Source organism: Emydura macquarii, unplaced genomic scaffold, assembly GCF_026122565.2.
Source record: "Emydura macquarii macquarii isolate MOO-44397 ecotype Brisbane River unplaced genomic scaffold, CSIRO-AGI_Emac_v2 contig_2422, whole genome shotgun sequence".
Lineage (NCBI taxonomy): Eukaryota > Metazoa > Chordata > Testudines > Chelidae > Emydura > Emydura macquarii.
Window position 1 is genome coordinate 1,594,331 of NW_027132559.1, and position 19,332 is coordinate 1,613,662.

At 42.0% G+C, this 19,332-nt stretch overlaps 1 protein-coding gene and 1 long non-coding RNA gene across 3 annotated transcripts in view; one reads left to right on the top strand and one right to left on the bottom strand.

Moving 5' to 3' along the window:
* Positions 1-4,536: 4,536 nt before the first annotated feature.
* BFSP2 (beaded filament structural protein 2) overlaps positions 4,537-19,332 on the bottom strand; it is a 36,997-nt gene continuing 22,201 nt past the window's right edge. Inside the window, exons 5-7 of one of the 2 annotated variants that reach the window (XM_067561761.1) lie at positions 16,312-16,443; positions 14,944-15,164; positions 4,537-4,920 (exon numbers count right to left, since the gene is read on the bottom strand). In XM_067561761.1, coding sequence (XP_067417862.1) covers positions 4,824-4,920; positions 14,944-15,164; positions 16,312-16,443 — 450 coding nt within the window. In that variant the 3' untranslated portion in view covers positions 4,537-4,823. Of the gene's footprint in view, positions 4,921-5,671; positions 5,751-14,943; positions 15,165-16,311; positions 16,444-19,332 lie in introns of those variants that run through there. The other variant, XR_010922320.1, reaches the window with a different exon arrangement.
* The window catches only part of LOC137162196 (uncharacterized), a 95,801-nt gene continuing 86,506 nt past the window's right edge, over positions 10,038-19,332 (top strand). Inside the window, exon 1 of the long non-coding RNA XR_010922321.1 lies at positions 10,038-10,124. This is a non-coding gene — a long non-coding RNA (uncharacterized lncRNA). The remainder of the gene's footprint in view (positions 10,125-19,332) is intronic.

The window sequence follows — 19,332 nt, forward strand, 5'->3', positions numbered from 1 at the left end:
CGCGAACGTGCTAGACGCTGCCGCCGCAAAGGGTAATATTGCGACAGGCGCATGCGCCTCATAGCGCTGACCAATCGGCCGAGGAGAGGGGCAACCTCTGGGCCAATAGAAAACCTCTGGAGTAGGCTACTGACGTCAATGCGTCAAAGTGCGTGCCGCCTGCGTAGGAAGCAGTCGGCCCTGTGATTGGTCCAGCGCAGGAATAGCGCAGTCAAGGTTGGTTGAATTTTTTTTTTTTTTTGTACATGCGCGCGCGGGCGCAAGCGTGAGAGGTGGCGGGAGTGGCTCGTTTGGTGCTCGTGCGCGCCCGAGGAATGGGGGTGGGGGAGCCGCCTCAGCCCTCTCTGCCCCGTGTTCCCGCGCATTGGGGGTGGGGCTCTGCGCGCAGCGGGACTGGGAGTCGTCGTGTGGTGACGAGATTGAGACACACGCACACGCCTGCTGCTGTGAGCGGGGCGCAGTTACCGCGCAGCTTGTCCCCGCTACGAGGGGGAAGCGGAGGCGGGTGGACACCGATCTTTGGGGGCGGGCGTCGCTTTCCGAGTAATGTGGGCGACGGGGAAGCAGTTGGGAGGAGCAGGAGTCCCTGTCATCGCGTCCCCGTCGGGGCTGGCTGGCTGTGTGTGCTGTGCAAGGGTTACTGCTGCAAAGGCGTTAGTGCATGGCGGGGCATTTGTACCAGTTGGCATGTAACCGCAGTCAGAGGAGCTCTGTGGCGCAGGGAAGCTCGTCTTTCTCACCCACCGCAGCTGGTCCAATAAAAGCGATTCCCTCACCACCTCCTCCTCCTCCCTCCCATGGCCCTCGCTGCTGCCGTTTAAAACAAAAGCCATGTGGCTTTAGTGCTTGGCCAGCCTTAGTGACTGACGCCCACGCGTTATCTATGCAACAGAGACTGAGAAGGCAGCTTCCCTCCCCGCCCCCACGTTGTATCCTAGCGCCACGTGCCAACCTTGAGCTGGGGGAGGGAGAGGGACTTTATCAAGGAGCAACGGGTTTGTTCACTTCTGCCTGGCTCATGCTGTTCTCGGCTGAGTCTGCCAATTAGTGACAAACGTGGGACATTTGTGGTAGGGGAGCTGGAACAGACCCAGCAAAGGCTTCGTGTGGGAATGCCGAAGATTTATCGCCTGGGAACAAGTTTGAATTCCCATTGAGCTGGGCTGGGGCTGGATTTGCACTGCTGACCTACAGGTGAAAGACTAATTGATCATTAGTGATGCTGTGAGACATTCGGTTCCTATTAAGAGCTAATTTTATGTGGCTGACAAAAAGAGTGCTTGCTTGAAAGATCCGTTTATTTAACCACGTTCTGATCTTTTTGTAGCATTTGCAGGCAAGGTCTTCCACTCTTTGTATACAAAGGCAACATCTCCCCACTGCTCTTCCTCCTCTTCAAACAAACCCTCTAATAAGTATCCCACCCATTTCTAACAGAAGAGTTCTCCCCACATTAAAACAAATATTGATACAACCAAATCACTTATAAATATGTTTTGCTCTATGAAATCATTTCAATATTTTTCTCAGACTTCACTCTGGTGTATGCTTTCCTTCACGTGGGTCAGTAGGGTTTGAATCCATACCCTTCAGATATATGGCACCAACTGCTTCTATGGTAGCTATGGATTTTACAGGGGGGAGCCAAAACTGAGTTAATAGTGGAAATTCAGATGCAACATTAACTATGGAGTAACTGCCACTGGATCATAAAAGGGTTTAATTTCAAGTAGAACATATTCTTGGGTTATTGAATCCACCCACGTGGAGCTCGTTGCAGAATCTGCGCCCAAGATATTAAACTGAAATTTATATATAAGGGCAATGATCTGACTAGACCCTCTTCAAGGTCATTCTGTGGATCTTTGAGAGGATCACCATTGGCTTTAGAGTTGTATGTTAATACAGGAGTCTGTCCTGTGTTTGGTACTGTTCAATATTTTCAATACTGACTTGGATAATGGAGTTAAAATGACAACCCAATCCTAATTGGGCAGGACAGTCCCAAAATGTATATTTCAAGTCCTGGTCCCTGGCTGAATAACTTTAAGATAGCCTTTATCCTGCATTCCCTGCGGATTGAGCCTCCCAGTGGAGGAGGTGCGATGGGCCTCAGCCCTCCTTGTTATGAGGCTCTGCTCCTCTGCTTCTCCCTGATGCCCCACCCTTGGCCAAGCCAGAAGCTGGAGCCAGGCAATAGTAAGAGCCACCCAGGGAGTCCAGGTCCTTCCACCTGTCCTGGGCGACGCATCCTGAGGAGCGGGGACATGGTCCAAAGGCAGCTCTTGGGCACCCTGTCCGCCCACCCAAGACAGGTAGAGGGTCTGGGGCTCCCCACAGCAGTCCAGGCTCCCTGGTTGGCTTGTCTTACCACTGCCCAGCTCTGACTTCTGGTGGCCTGGCCAGGGGGTGGGGCCTCAGGGGCTGGCTCCTGCATGTGTCCTGTTTTTGCATCTTGAAAAGATGATCGCTGTAAATGGAGTGGAGAGTATACTTATACAATTTATGAATGACACCAGTATGGGACGGTTGCAAGCACTTTGGAGACAGAATTAGAATTCAAAATGACCTTGATAAACTGGAGAAAAGACTCCATATTGCACTCTGCTTGGCACTGGGGTGGCCTCAGTTGGAGTATTGTGCCCAGTTTTGGGCACCACACTTTTAAGAAACATGTTGAAAACTTGGAGAGAAGCAGGGGAGAACAACAAAAATGATAAAAGGTTTAGAAAACCTGACCTTTGAGGAAAGGTTATAAAAAGTGGACATGTTTAGCCTTGAGAAAAGAAGACAGGGGGGGGGAGGAGCGAGGGGGGGGGGGTGTTTTGATAAGTCTTCAAATATGTTAATTGCTGATATTAAAAGGGCAGTGATAAATTGTTCTCCAGGTCTTATGAAGGTAGGACAAGAAGTATCAGCTTAGTCTTCAGCAAGAGAGAATATTAGGAAAAAGTATAAATAGTTAAAAATTATTGAGAATATTAGAAAAAAAACTATAAATGGTTACGTTCCAGATAAGTACTGGAATAGGTTACTGAGGGAAGTTGTGGAATTCCTGGATTGGAGGTTTTTAAGAGCAGGTTAGACAAACTGTGTAGGAGGAAGGAGTAGATGATCTCTCGAGGTCCTTTCCAACCCTACATTTTTATGGTTTATTGTCAATGGCTTATTTTTATGGTATTGCTAAAATCTGCCTTATCTGGTATGTTGTTTGATCAAAGACTGGAATTAAGCCAAGGAGACCCTATAGACATAGTAGCAGATCTGTTCCACTCAAGTAAAAATTACAAGCAGAACTTTTTTTTTTTTTTTTTTAAGCCAGATACTGAATCTATATGCACTGGAAATGAATGTTTTGGTTTGGTTTTTTTTTTGCAACATTGGCCATGGGTGGCTGTAAACCATAGGAGAAGCATTTTTTCTTTCTTAGATATATAAGTGCACAGGCCTAGTATAAAACATGTACTGCACAAAGGCCTACTCTTAGGGAAATTCCTTTGGACAAGTTAAGAGCTGGAAATACATTAGAATGAGTCTCCTGTGGCTTCAAAATGTGTTGTCAGATGTTTTGGAACTCAGTGCATTTTGAACACCAAGAACAAACTGTTACCAGCAGAGATAAACTTTAAAATGGCGCACTTTTAATCATGTAAAATGATTACTGTGTATTACATTTATTAGTTGGCCATAACCAGGAGCAGCATCTGCTGCTTATATGCTAACCAGAATGAAAATTATCTGTCAAATAAATATTGATACCAACATTTATATTCCTATTTTCTTAGTGCCATTTTATAACTTTATATTTTTTCTTGGAGGCAAAATTATATATTCCTAAACTTTGAAGGATATTCTTGGATAGATTCTTGCCCTGGTGAATTAAAATACTACTACCACTTAAGTGCTTTCCATCCATAGGTCTCAAAATGCTTGAATAAAGGAGGAGAAGCGTCATTGCCATATTAAAGAAAGGAAAGTGAGATGCAGAAGATGTTAAGTGACTTGCCCAAGGTCATAAAGCACTTTAGTAGCATAGCCAGAAATAGTTTCAGTCCTGAACTACACTGTAAGGGCCAAATTCTTTCCTGTCATTTAAGGTCTAGTCCAATTCTGATTGAAGTTGGAGATTCATTGACTTCAGTGGGGGTTGGACTGGGTCCTTACTCCAAGTAACTGAGCATAAAATTTTTACCTGATTCTCTTCTATGAGTTCCTTATGCATGCAAATATTAGATATTTAATATGATGAAACAGTTATAAATTCTAGTACATAATTTGTGGTAGCCCAAGAGAAGTACATTTATGAATAAAATGTTTTAGAAATGTACATTCTCACCGGCAGAAATGTGTGTTTATCTACAGTTTGACAGTAGTAGCTATAATTATTAGGTCCATGTGGCTGCAGATAATAGCGGGTCCTGGACCCTAAATATTACAGGATGGCAGAAAATTGTAGACATTTTAAACAGTGTATTACACCATTCTGTACAGGGAATTATTCATATTCTTTGTTTTGTGAACAACTAATTTTATTTGAATTTTAGTTATGTCTTCACCTAAATTTTTGCCTTAATGCAGATGCATTCTCATATAAGAAGGTTTTTGTTTTATTAAATTCCATCTGTAACCTGCATTCTAAAATATCTGCAGCAAAATCAACAAGATTAGTGCTGATGTTTACAGACTCTAAGGATAGCCACAAAGAATTTAACAGGCATCTACTCAGGGGGGGCAGATTGTTCCCATTAGTATTAAGAGCTGTGGGATGTGGCTTAGGGGAAGAAAAATCTCCCTGAAGAATCCTTTGCAGAGAGTTCTCCACATCATTCCATGGAGGGGAGCAGAGGTTTCGTCCTGCAAGCAACACTCGTCACCCCTGGATCTTTGGCCATGTGGTGCTTGGAACACACTGTAGGCAATCTGGAAAAGATGATACAGTCTGGGGAAACTGGGTATCACTCCCAACTTGCCCATACTTCCCTCCGGCCTACCTGCTTATCACCTTTCCTCAACATGGACCCTGAATCACAGAGAAAGCACTACTGAATCTGGGTGCTAGACATCAGGGTCATGGAAGCAACTGAGCGCCCTTCTGCATAGAAAGAGGCAGATCTGCATGTGGAGGACTCATCAAGCAGGTGCAAGGACTGTATGATTTGGCCTCATATCTCTTTTTACACTCTGTCTAGTACCTGGGTGAGTTAGGTATTTTAAGAGTTAAAAATCTATGGCTGCCTATACAATTGTGGAAAGCCAAAAAACACCAGAATTTGCTGCATGGTCTCCTATTACTGTCATTCTACTGTTACCAGACTTTCTCCATAATCCTTATGGACTGTGGTCAGCACCTTGGCAGCAGCTTATGGGAGTGTGGACTTTTCCTTCTCATGCCTTTGGCCAAGTACCCTTAGACCAGGTACCTTTTGTCTAATTTCCCTTCTCCCAGAGATCAGAAACAGGTCTTCTTTATGATCAAGAATGATTTGCAATAGATACTCAAGTGACAGTAGCACTAAAAATATATCTCAAAGGCATTTTTAAATAGAAAACAGAGAAAATTGAAGGGTACAAAACACATCTAGTCTACAGTTTGCATAACAGCTCTATTATATTAGTAAAAATCATGTGCTAACAATTTGCTGTGGTTTAAGTCAAAAAATCAAATCCTTACATTTTAGAGTTCAGGAGATTGTCAAGCTGTCAGGCTATTTCTGTCACTCCTTCTCCCTCTCAGCATCTCAGAGATCAAGTATCTCTTCTTCTTTCCCAGTGAAATTCTTGGCAGTTATACCCTTAGCTGCCAACTTTTTATTAAGTAATAGAGCCATTGCAGCTGAGGCTTTCTAACTAGTTTCTAAGATTTGTCACAATCATTCTTGTGTATCTCTCATACAATGCTGCTCTTATATTTCTATATATTATTAACATTGATGGTCTAAGTGCTAGCTGGGCAAGTGCTGGGTGTTGTACTGGTTAAAAGTTATGAGCAGAACAATGAAGCACAAGGGAAAATGATCTGGTATTGAGAGAATTGTTAAAAGGCTGCCCAATTACTTCTATCTTGTGGATGTAAGGCCTAAGCAGGGAAGAAGTAGCTAAATAATTCATTAGATCATCCTGAAGTCCATGGTTCCTCGGATGCACTGATGCTCCCCCCACCTCCTGATCATCCTGCCTGTTTACAAGGAAAAGAGAGACCATGGAAGAGGCTTGACACTTAACTGCCCAGTTTGGAGGAATATACCTGCTGCTTAACTTACTTGTGCCAATGCACTGCCTTCATTTTTACTCAGAGCAAGCTTACACATCCTGCAGTGCACTGTGCAATGACTTGCAGGTTCCATGATGAAATGATCCAAGAAATAGAGCTAAACTGGCAATCAGTTTCCACACAACACATTCTCCTTTAACTTTCATAGTAAACTGGTATTGTCTTCCATATTGCCACTAAAAGTGCTGCACCTGATCCTGAGATACATGATTTGCATTTCAGTAACTGACATAAGACCTTTTCACTGGGGAATTATTGATAAACAACTCCAGTATGGTACCAGGGATAATGTGAACCTAATGCCTTTCTGCTTCTTTTGTGTCATTAATCTCTTGCAAAGACAATATTATAAAGCAGTGGAACGGCCCTCTTTTGATTAGAGATTTTATACTTGTTAGGAGTATAGTACCGATAGCTGCTTCAGCTGTTAAATCTGGAACTAACTCAGCAGAAACCAAAGAAAACAGGAGCACCACTTTATCAAGGCATAGTCTGTTGTGGCCTAGATACTAGAATGAAATGGGTTATGCTTTACTGTCATATAATGTACTTACCCACAAGGTCCTAGAGCCTGGGCTCCAGCGTGAGCCCAGAAGTTTACACAGCAATGAAACAACCCAGTAGCCCAAGTCCTGCAAGCCCAAGTCAGCTGTCACAGGCCAGCCCTGGGTTTTTCTTTGTTGTGTAGACATACCCAAAGTCTGTGCAAGAACTGGGAATAGACATTCCATCTTCAGACTCCTATGCCTGTGTTTTAACAATAAAACTATACTTCTTCCTTGTCTTTAGCTCTCTGTGCCATAGTTTCATCCATCTGTGAAATGGTGATAATACCTTTGCAAACTTCTTTGATATACACATATCACAGGCACACAATATACAGAGCTTGACACTGCCAGATAACGATTAGCCAGAGAACTAGATGTATTAGACAGAGGTCTATTTAAAACAAAAACCAAAAAAAAAAAAAAAATACCAGGAAGCCTAGCAAGATCCAACGGTAATGCCCGGCTGAAGTCCCTCACAGCTGCTCAGAAGTAGTAATTTGCTGGGATTCCTGCCAGGGTGTTGTCATTTGAATCTGTTTGAGGGCTTCATCTTTCATATCAGCCTCTGGCTATTAGGTATTTGATACAATTTCAGACCCTCACGGGTGGAAGGGAGAAGTTTTCTTGCTCTTTCCCCCTAGCCAAGAGTCATCTGAATGTACTTAATGATGGAGAAATGTGTTTTGTTAAGGTCTAAAGGTTTATGAGGAGGATAATTACACAATTATAATTTGAAGTCTTCTAGGGAATTTTTCACATTCTTTTTTAGTAGAAAACTGTAAAATCAGTCCAGTAACAACACTGATGTGCTCAGATTTAAACAGTAGGATTTCTCAATGGACTGTATAGTGGAAACTGCAATAGAAATAAAGATGAAAATGGGAAAGTTAATGGAAATAATGATTCTTTTTAAAAGTTTGAAACACATCCCAGGTTGCAAAATGTAGGTCTGTAGCTAACATAAATTGCTAGATTAGAGAATTGGGCCAAAGGTGATCTGGCATGTGACCCAGACATTCAGGAAGCCAAAGTCAGCAGCCAATTTTGAAAATGTTCCCCTTAATCTGCCTGAGCCTCAATTCCCCATCTCCGAAGTTTGCCTATAATCCACTTGTATTGTAAGAATAATTTATTAATATCTGTGTGGCACTCAAATACTCTGGTGATGAACACCATAAAAATCCTATAGACAGTTTTATGCACAAATGCACTAACTATTTTCTGAATGCACTTTATAGGAAAGAACTTTGTTTAGATGAGCCAGTTGTACTGCATGTCACCTATATGGGAGACTACTTTGGTTAGCTCTTGGTCTTTTTACTACGGGAAGAAAGGGCCACAGGAAGTTCAACACAAAAAATGGGACAACCCTGAGTGTAAGTAAGGTAGAGGAAGGTAGAACACATTTTTCAAGAAATTGCTGCAGTTCCAAAGAAAAAAGTTCTTATTAGGAATCTAATTTCTATTTTACATTATAATTCAAAACCAGATGATGCAAGATATGCCAGATCATTTGAACCTAAATCCAAATCTATATTGAAACAAGACTTCTGAAAGATTTCCTATTTCAAATAAAATACTTTACTCTTAAAATGAATTAAAGTGAAAGACCCAGGATCCTACTTGTCAGAATGTGGCTGTAAACTCATAATTTCACAAGGATGATTTCTGACAGTGAAGTTTACAAAAATAGTTTCACATCAGGATAGTTGACAGTGCCTTTTCATACCTATTAATGAAGCATCATTAGAAACATCAAGGAAATACTCCAATAATTAGTAGCACCAATATGACGTATCCTTCCTGCCAACAGATTATTAAAATGATTTAAAGCAGTTGCTTGTTCTAACTATAGCACATACAAAGCAACTGCCATCCCCCAGTTTAGAGTAATCTGGTACATGGAAACAGAAAAGTGGCTTTTAAATTCAGTCTTCTTCCTCAGATTGCAGAGAGAATCTATCAAGCCTGGAACAAATCACTGAATCTCAGTTTGAGAGACATCTTTGGCTGGCTCTTGGGTCTTTGCTTGACAACTGTCCTATTTGGTAGCTCTTGTACCTTAAGGACTCATGCCATGCTTGTTTTCTCTACTGTTATTTGTTGAAGCCAAAAAGAAACCAATCCCAGACAATACCCATTTTAAGTCAAGCAGTCGATACACTCCATCTGCTCTGCTGTGCATCAGCACAGTATGATTACTATTAATTATATTGTAGCAGCACTTACAATTTGCTAGGTGCTGTACAAACATATAGGAAAACACAGTCCCAGTTCTGAAGATTTTACAATCTAAAAAGAAAAGGAACGTATTAATGGCACATGGCAAGGATACAACATACAAGCCCCTTTTTGTTGTGTTTAATTAGACATATAGTCATTTCCCATAGGCTCTTCTGTCTGGCCATTTCTTGACCAAAATCTTGTAGGCATCACAGTTGAAATGGCTCTTAATAAGGGATTAAATGAGGAGAGGTTGTCCTATGGACTGTCTCAGGAAGGATTTTGCATGCCTAGGGAGTTGGTGTAGAGAAAAGGAAGACAATTTTGAGAGAACCACATGATTAGGATATTAAGGCTGGCAGTATAATAAGTTTGGAGTTAATTTGTTTGTCTCATCCATTTAAGGGTCTTTGTAGCTTTGATATTTATTTAATTAAAAAAGAAAAATGTCTTCAGACTGTGACCCTTTCATTGTGTATCCCATTTCTTTGCACCCTTTTTGATTTCATATAATGAAATATTTATTTCTTATCTAATTGTTTATATTGTAAAGCCCTGATCCAGCACACACACATGTGGTTAGCTTTACTCATATGAAGGGATTACTCTCACAAATAAAAAGTTAACCATATGGATAAGGGTTTGCAAGAGTGGGACTGAAGTTTTATATTTCTCTAATTATATATTTACTACCTGAACATTTTACAAAGTATATAACAATATTACAGATACAATAAAACAAGACTATTAAAATAGCAAAAGGGGGACTGAATAGTAGAGGTGATTGGTAATAGTATGGTAATAGACCTTGTAGGAGTGCTTTCCCTATAAGATCATCAAGTCAGTTCAAATATGCCCCAGTTCACTCACTACAATTGGCTGGTGATTAGTGGCCTATAAGAAACCTTGATCTAGCCCCAATTAATGCAAGGTGGTCATATCACAAAACATACACCATATTTGCACTAATTAGCACCCTTGTTAGCAATTGCTGCAGAAAGGTCAAAGAATAATTGAAAGGACATTGAAACTGAATTATCCTCTTTTGCCTTTGGAGAAGTTTCCTCTGGAAGAGAATTAAGGTATGTTTTCAGGGCCGTGCAGGGAAGCTTGCATTGCTGCTGCTTATGTTTTATCTGCTGTAAAACTAATTGCATTAATTTCATGCTTTATCAGCCTCAGGTTTATAAATGCAAATAAAATTTCACACTAATGAGCCCAAGTTCTTGTGAGGTAACATGGAAACCTGCAGTTTATACTCATTGCAGTAAAAATACATTTTGTGCTATTTGCATAGTGGGTGAATGGTACAGCATTAGTATTGCAAAAAGAGGTAGTTTACAGTACTTTGTGACTAAGAAGAGGGCCTTTGCTTTTCATCTAGTATCGTTCAGCAGCACTGAAAAGTACTGGACAATTTTTTAAAAAATCAAACAATAACTGATATTATTTTTTATTATTATAATTTTAACATGGCTAAATTGAAATCTGTAAGCAATGCACTCACATGAGGAGGATAATCTAATAAAGTTGTTCAAGCTACAACCTACTTAGATTGTTAAATCAAACTGAATAAAGTAGGCTGCTTTGATGGGTTCATGGTTTCCATAAACATTTTTGTCAGTTTGATGTCATTTGCTTTGAATGCCAACATTGTCTTCTATGGACAGGGAATTTCAAAATCAGCTGAAAGTTAAAAAAAAAAAAAAAAGAAATTATTACTGCAAATAATAATATAAAAGGAAAAATTGTTGGACCAAATTCTACTTTTTGTTTTCACTGGTGAAATCCCATTGTCTTTGGTAGGCTTACACCAATGTAACTAAGAACACAATTTGGCTTCATGTATTAATTTATCTCACTATGAGTGAAATTTACCCCTTCACAGAGGGCCATCTTAAAGTTTATGCATCACTTCAGGTGTGTGGTGGTGGTGTATAAAGCCTTGTGCTGGCTCTCTGCACAGGGATGAATTTCACCCAATAACTTTATTCCAGCTCTTTGAGACTATTTTGATCATTATTAAAATTTACTATTGCTATACATTATTCTTTTTAAATGTATTAATATGTAAAGCATTTTCATTTGCACATAAGCAATTTTGAAGATTTGGATCATGAACTTTAATAAAGACACACATTAGCTATCACTATGGATCAGAATTCACACCCAACACACACTTAACCTTACTGAAATTTCAATCTCCCTTCAAACTTTGTGGCTCAGGCCTCTGTCTGTGTTTTCACTCCCACACATCTCCCTTTACATAAGTGAAATTCTCCTCTGTGCACAGGGCCAGGACAAGGTCTGTAGACTGCTTAAGTCCCCTTTCTCTAAGGACTGAAGTGGCACTTCAGAAGTGTACAGGCTCTCTGCACATAGATGAATTTCACCCCCAAAGAAACGTGGAAATTACACTACTGGACTGCAGTAGAAAGTCTTGCAACGCTAAAAATAAAACAGCAGGGAATAATTTTTTTTAGTTGGATGATTGTTACAAGCATCCTGCAAAGTTATGGATAGTATGAATGAACAATCCTACTGTATTTGCATGAAAGAGCCTAGAACAGAATTGCATTTATCAGGATCAATTGGGCCCATTATATTATTTATGTGATGGTAGGTAGGTTCTGTGCAATAGCTGATAGTCAGCATTATGATCATTAGTGTATATAGGCAATTTCAGTGTATGTTTCAACACTTTCCCACAAAACTTAAGAGTGAAAATCAGCAGAAATTTAATTTCCAACTTCCAGCTGGCTATATACTTTTTACTTTCTTCACCATTTTCAGAAGGTACATGTGCTTGCCTTGTTACTATCTTACAGCCCATTAAGAAGCCAATTAGAGTTTTGCCATTGGGTCTTCTATATACGCAGGATCAAGACCCTACTTATTAGCACCAAGGTATTTTCTATTAGGCAGGAGATTATATGGTCTGAAAAGCAAACCATTTTAGGGAGGGCATGTTGGCAGAAAACTTTGATTTAGAATGTGAGAGTGGGGAGGGTATGGGTTCTCGTAAGCTCTGTGGCTACTTCTGGTGAGTAGAGATCTTCCAGAAACAAACCCAAAATCATAGAATCATAGAATATTAGAGTTGGAAGGGACCTCAGGAGGTCATCTAGTCCAACCCCCTGCTCAAAGCAGGACTAACCTCAGCTATATCATCCCAACCAGGGCTTTGTCAAGCCTCAGCTTAAAAACCTGTAAGGATGGAGATTCCACCACCTCCCTAGGTAACCCATTCCAATGCTTCACCACCCTCCTAGTAAAAAACTTTTTCCTAATGTCCAACCTAGACCTCCCCCTGCAACTTGAGACCGTTGCTCCTTGTTCTGTCATCTGCCACCACCGAGAACAGCCTAGCCCCATCCTCCCTAGAACCCCCTTTCAGGTAGTTAAAAGCCGCTATCAAATCCCCCCTCACTCTTCTCTTTTGCAGACTAAACAAGCCCAGTTCCCTCAGCCTCTCCTCATAAGTCCTGTGCTCCAGCCCCCTAATCATTTTGGTTGCCCTCCGCTGCACTCTCTCCAAATTGTCCACATCTTTTTTGTAGTGGGGGGCCCAAAACTGGACACAGTATTCTAAATGCGGCCTCACCAATGCCGAATAGAGGGGAATAATCACTTCCCGTGACCTGCTGGCAATGCCCCTCCTAATGCAGCCCAATATTCCATTAGCCTTCTTGACAACCAGGGCACACTGCTGACTCATATCCAGCTTTTTATCCACCGTTACCCCCAGGTCCTTTTCTGCAGAGCTGCTGCCCAGCTCGTCGGTCCCCAGTCTATAGCTGTGCATGGGATTCTTCCTTCCTAAGTGGAGGACTCTGCACTTGTCCTTGTTGAACCTCATTAGATTTCTTTTGGCCCAATCCTCCAGTTTGTTTAGGTCACTCTGTATCCTATCCCTACCTTGCAGGGTATCTACCACTCCCCCCAGCTTAGTGTCGTCCGCAAACTTGCTGAGGGTGCAATCTACCCCATCCTCCAGATCATTAATAAAGATGTTGAACAAAACCGGCCCCAGGACCGACCCCTGGGGAACTCCGCTTGTGACCGGTTGCCAGCTAGACATGGAGCCATTGATCACTACTCGTTGAGCCCTATGCTCTAGCCAGTTCACTATCCATTTTATAGTCCATTCATCCAACCCATACTTCTTTAACTTGCTGATAAGAATACTGTGAGAAACCGTATCAAAAGCTTTGCTAAAGTCAAGGTATATCACATCCACTGCCTTCCCCACATCCACAGAGCCAGTCACCTCATCATAGAAAGCAATCAGGTTGGTCAGGCATGACTTTCCCTTGGTGAATCCGTGTTGACTGTTCCTGATCACCTTCCTCTCTTCCAAGTGCCTTTCAATGCTTTCAATGCTTTCAATGAATTTAGAATTTTTTTCCCCAGAGGAAATGTGCTCAAAGAAAAAGTGATTTGTTTTCCTCCACAAAAGATATAGATAGTGGGCCAAATTCAACTTAGACCCCCAGCTCAAACGCAGCACTTAAGCTTGCTTCTGTTCAGCAATTCACTTATAGCTAGCTAAGCATGTGCTTAAGTGCTTTTGCTGCATTGTGGGGGCATTGAGCCCAGCTGAGAGCAGAATATAATCCATCTATTCTGGACCAGAACATAAATCAAGAAACAATCAACTAAAAGAAACAAATGTGTTTCCCTTGATAAATATTAGAACATAGCTTAAAAATTAATCACTAAGGCCCAGAGTCCCCTGATGCAAGACAAGTTTAGGGTCCCCTTCCATATTCTGGGCCACATCCCCCAACCTACTCCACTACTCTCCAACATCCCCTATTCCCCTCATAGACTTCCACATTTCACACCACCATCCTCCATTTTCCCCCAACCCCTCATCCTGGAGCCCTTCAATGCTCCCCATCCCACCCCATAGCCCATCAACAACTCACCCTGTCACCCACTGCCCCTGGGACTTTCCTAGCCACTCATTGGCACCCCCTGGCTCAATGCTCTGCTCCTCTCCTGGGCTAGGGTGGCTCCTCCTGGTCCTAGTGGTTCTGCTCACTTCCATCATCCCCCCCCACACTCACACAACACAAGCCAAATCTGAGTGATGGGTGCCATTGTGAGAGGGCCCAGCTGCCCATCCATCATGATGGAAGTTTGGGTGGGCCAGATCTCAGTGGTGCTACGATCCCTCCATCTGACAGAGGGACGGCAAAGCCAAATTTGAATGAATGGTGTTGAGACTCTGTGTACCAAGTGAAGTGCTGGAGCGCTATTCTGTGTGGGCCCCAGAGCAATTGCACCACTTGTACCATTGCAGCCACGCCACTGTGCAGTGAAGTATTTTAAGCAGGTGGTGACCTTAAAGCATCTGAATAATCCTATTGACTTCAATGGGGGCTACTCATGCTTAAATTAAACACGTTCAAGTACTTTGCTGGATCATGGCCTAAATCATGTTGCTTTCTGTTCTGTAGGGAGGACAAGGCCTTCCCCTAGAGCACAGCCTGAGTGGCTGATCTGTATACTTTGTGGGGGAAGGGAGAGTCTAAGGAAGGGAATCATGTTCCCAACATATGAAGCTGTAGCACAGTTATAGCCGTTAATGTAGATTTGAGGCTGTAATAGCTTCTTTATCTTTTATGTGTCAGTGCTTTGGGAAATGGAGGCTTTCTGACCCACTGGCCCTAGTCTACTCCTCCCCTGTCCTGCTTGCAAAACACTAGGAGCCTATGCAGAGCTGGGCTTGAGGTGCACACCCCCTTGCAGGTTCTCCAAATCTAGCCACTTATGCATACTGCTCAGTGGAACATCCCAGTTCTGTTGTCTCTGGGGATCTCAGCACATATCCCACAGGGTTGTTAATCACAGGGTCTGACTTAATGACAAACTCTCTATTTTAAAAAGAAATACCTTCTTTCTTCTGCATCCAGAAGACAGTGATATGCAGCGATGTCTTTCTCCAGCTGTATTTTGTTGGACAGCAGAGTTTCACGATCTCTCTGCTGCTGCTCAGTTTCTGCTCTGATTTCTCGCACCTCTGCCTCTAGCTTGGTAATGACAGAACCTAGGTTCTGAAGTTCAATGTCATGCCAGTGCTTAGCATCATATAAGGAGTTCTCCAGACCCCTTTTCTATATGAAAAATGAATAATACTCAGAAGAGAGTCAGGACTTCCAATAATCTTAGTAGTAATGTTTCAGCTAGGCCTCAGTGAATGGTATATGTGGGAATTTGAAACTGCCCTAATCCTTTGCATTTGAATCTACTGAAATGGAGATCCCAATACACAGGGCATTCTGTTCATTAGACACGTGTATTGTATTGTGGACTGCTGAACTGCTTTATCTGAGGCTATCTCGGATAACTGTGGGGTGCATCCCCCCTAGGAGAGCATGGAGGAATGTTTGGGTCGAGGAGTGGCGATGCCAGGCGACTCGTGCCAGCCCCATGTGGCAGGGCCCAGGCTAGCCCGCCCAGGGGATGGGGAGGGAGCGCCACCTCCACTTCCTGACTCACCTCAGTAGGCCACCTAGTCTGTGGGTCAGTGTCAACATCCTCCACGGCCATGCCGATTTCCACTCCCAGCAGCCTCCGTGTCTAGTGTTGGCTCCATCCCCACAGACTGTCTCAGGTGCCTTCCTCCATCCTGAAAACCTGAGGGGTGAGGGGGGGGGGGGGGGGCCGATATTGGCCTGCACTAATGGGGCATCCTGGCTGCAAGGCAGAAATAGCCTGCTGCTGAGGAAGCCTTGGCTGTGCCTTTGGTAAGTATCTGTGTATTTGAAACTTACAGGTGTAGGTAATTTAATTTAAGTTGTGTTAAGGTCTTTGTTAGGTTTATGAGTAGGCTATCAAGCATACTTTTGCATGTGTCTAGTTTTGTCTGGGTTGCGGAGGTGCAATCAAAAATTGTAACTCAAAGTTGGGGCTCAGCCCAGCAGTTTGCAAACTTTTTGAGCTATCTGGTTACAAGGCACTAAAATTTGTTTAATATACTTTGTGCTCTATAACACTATGTACCCAGTATTCTCAATGAGGTTTACAAACATTAACGAATTAAAGTGTGGAGAGAGAAAATTCAGAGCCTGATTTTCAGAACTGCTGAGCACCCACAACATCCAATTTAATAAATGAGATGTGGGTTGTCCAGCACCTCTGAAAATGAGGCTGCTGGCATATAGGAACTTATTCTCATCAGGCACACCAAGATGAGACTATGCCCTAGAAAAGCATATTGAATTTTGAGTATACACCAGTTCTCAATCAATAGCTACGTACCAAAGTTCTTAAAGATTCAGTCTCTGCTTGCAGACTCTGTATTTTGCAGGCTGTTTCATGGAACTCTGTTCTCAGGGATTCCACCAGTTCTTCCTCTTGAGTTCGTACAGCAGGTGCTGTCTCTGTGGTTTGCTGACAACAGGTAATAGTTGTCAGTCACAACACGCTTTATTAATAACAATAATTTACATTCCTCCCATCCCAAAATGAAAGTAAGTCTTTTACGATTTTAAATTTCACTTATATTTTAAATTCCTTTGTTTAACAAGTTTGGGTACTTTTAAGAGTATAACCACCATTTTTCTGTATACGTATTGTAAAATTGCTCAGTGTATATATGTATGCAATGACCAGGGCCCCCACAGGGAAAGGGAACAGTTTACCAGGGCCAGAGGCCCTGGGGGGCCCAGCCCAGGCTGCAACCCCCATTACCATGAGGAAAACTTTTTTCATGGCTCATGAGATTGTATGTATGGGATGACGGATTGTAGTATGTGTGTGGGAGGGGGCCCATGTTACAAGATTGTACTGGATCCGAAAAAATTATGCTTGGGCCCTGGCTATGACACACATATATTCTCCATCAGCATGCTTTTTAGTGTTCATACAAATACGTCAAAAGTGACCTGCAAAGAGAAAAATGGGGTTGTGCAATTTTTCCTCTTTATGATGGAAGTTTTGAGGGTTTTTTCCCCCATTTCATTTTATATTAGAAATCCAGATCTCTTCTACCCTGGTTTTTTTCATGGAAAATTGTAGGATTCATGAAAGACTGAAGAACTAGTAAGATTACAACATCAAGACTAATGAAGTAAAACCTGATTAATTGAGAGGGGAAATGATTATTCAGATACTTTCATACTTTATATTTTGTTTGTTCTTTTTAACACCTGTTTAACTCAACCTCCTTAGAAACAGAAGAAGGAAAATACTTTTTATGAAAGATTAAACATGACTGTCCCTTTTTAGTAAGGGAGAGACAAGGTGGGTAAAGTAATATCTTTAATTAGACCAACTTCTGTTGGTGAAAGAGACAAGCTTTTGAGCCACACAGAGGTCTTGTTCAAGAAGAAAGGGAAAGGTCAAGGGTCAAAAGAGCTCCAAGTCTACATTCAGCAAATATAAGACTTGATTTTTTTGATATATCTCAGGAAAAAAAATCTCTCTTCTCTGGGAAAAAAACCCCCAAAACTCCAAACACTCAAACCCTCTTTTTCACATTTCAAAACCAAAAAAAGAACTCAAGCCCCATTTCCCCCCTTTCAGGTCACCTTTAATACTAGTTTATATAGAGTATTTTGGATTCACACTGAATGTTCAGCCCTGTCCCACTTTGTGACTTATTTTCTGACCACATAATCTTTTACCATGAAGACAATATACAATTCAAATAGATCTGGAATTTCATATGCTAATATTGGGACTGCATAGAAACAGATACACCAATACCAGGGTGTGACCAGTGGTATAGCTCAATTTATTTGTTACAGGATTTAACTCTGATTATCTCCATCCTAAAGAAATTTAAAAACCTATCTTAGTTCTTATGGGTGAAATTCTTCAATGTGATGAAAGACATATGTACCCTTTTAAGTCCCAAGTAGCATCGGCGACAATAACCGAACTCCAGTACACAGCTGATTGTGCTGTAGTTGCATGCTCAAAGGAAGATCTACAAACTGCCCTCAATTGCTTCTTTGAAGCTTACAAAAGCCTAGGACTAATTCTGAAAATCAGCAAAATAAAAGTTCACCACCAGCCTGCTTCTGGTCAATCATCAGACCCAGCAAGGAAGATCTACATTGACAGAGAGGAACTGGAAAATGTAAAACACTTTGCCTACCTTGGCAGCCATCTTTCACAGAGGGCAAACAGACATCGAGATTCAGCACAGAATCCACTGTGCAAGCCTTGCCTTTGTCAGATCATCTTGCCGGGTGTTCAACAACCATAACATCAGAACACACACTAGACTTTTAGTTTACAAAGCTGTGGTAATCCTAATTCTCCTTTAGAGCTGCGAGAGTTGGGTGATTTACAGAAAACACCTGAAAAATCTGGAACACCAGCATCAGCACTTTCTCCAGAATATTCTCAACATAAAGTGGGAGGATCACCACACTAATATCAGTGTCCTCACAGAGGCCAGACCTTCAGTGTTGAGACCCTGATTATCCAATATCAGCTGAGGTGGAGCAGGCACTGTGTGCGCATGCCCGATGCACGCCTACCAAAACAATTGCTGTATGCCCAGCTCCCCAAAGGAGAAAGGAAATGGGGAGGCCAAAAGAAATGCTTCAAAGACACTCTTAAGATAAACATCAAAGAGATGTGATATCTACATCACACGCTGGGAGAGAGCAGCTCAAGACAGGGCTAACTGGTGAAGACTTCTCAGAGAAGGAATGACCAATTTTGAGGAAAATCGCCTGGCCTTGGCCGCAGAAAAATGCCAGAAAAGAAAGGACAGACAATTGTCATGCAGCCATGGTGGCCCAACCCTGCCTTCCAATACCACCCGCAACATCTGCCAATGAATCTGTGGCTCAAGGATCGGACCCCTTTGTCACCAAAGGACCCATATAAAATGAACACTTATGAAAGAGATCATCCTCATCTATCAAGGGATTGCCAATGGATAATAAGAATACCCAGAGTTATAATAGTTACAACTGACAAATTCTGGAAGAGATATTAAATTTCATGTTTCAGGATTTAAGTTACAATCTAACAAGACATAAGGGATTAGACAGAGGTCTAATGTTTGAGATAGATTATCTCACCTCTGCCTCATGTAAAGTTTCTTGTACCTTTCTGTGATCATTTGGTGCTGGCCTTGGCTGGAGATAGGATACTGGACTAGATGGACCACAAGTCTGATCCAATATGCAAATTCTTATACTTCTAACTGACAAGTAAGGATCAAATTCCAGGCAAGATAATGGAGCAGCTGATTCAGGGACTCAGCTAATAAAAAACTAAAGGAGGGTAATGTAATTAATGCATATCAACATGGGTTTA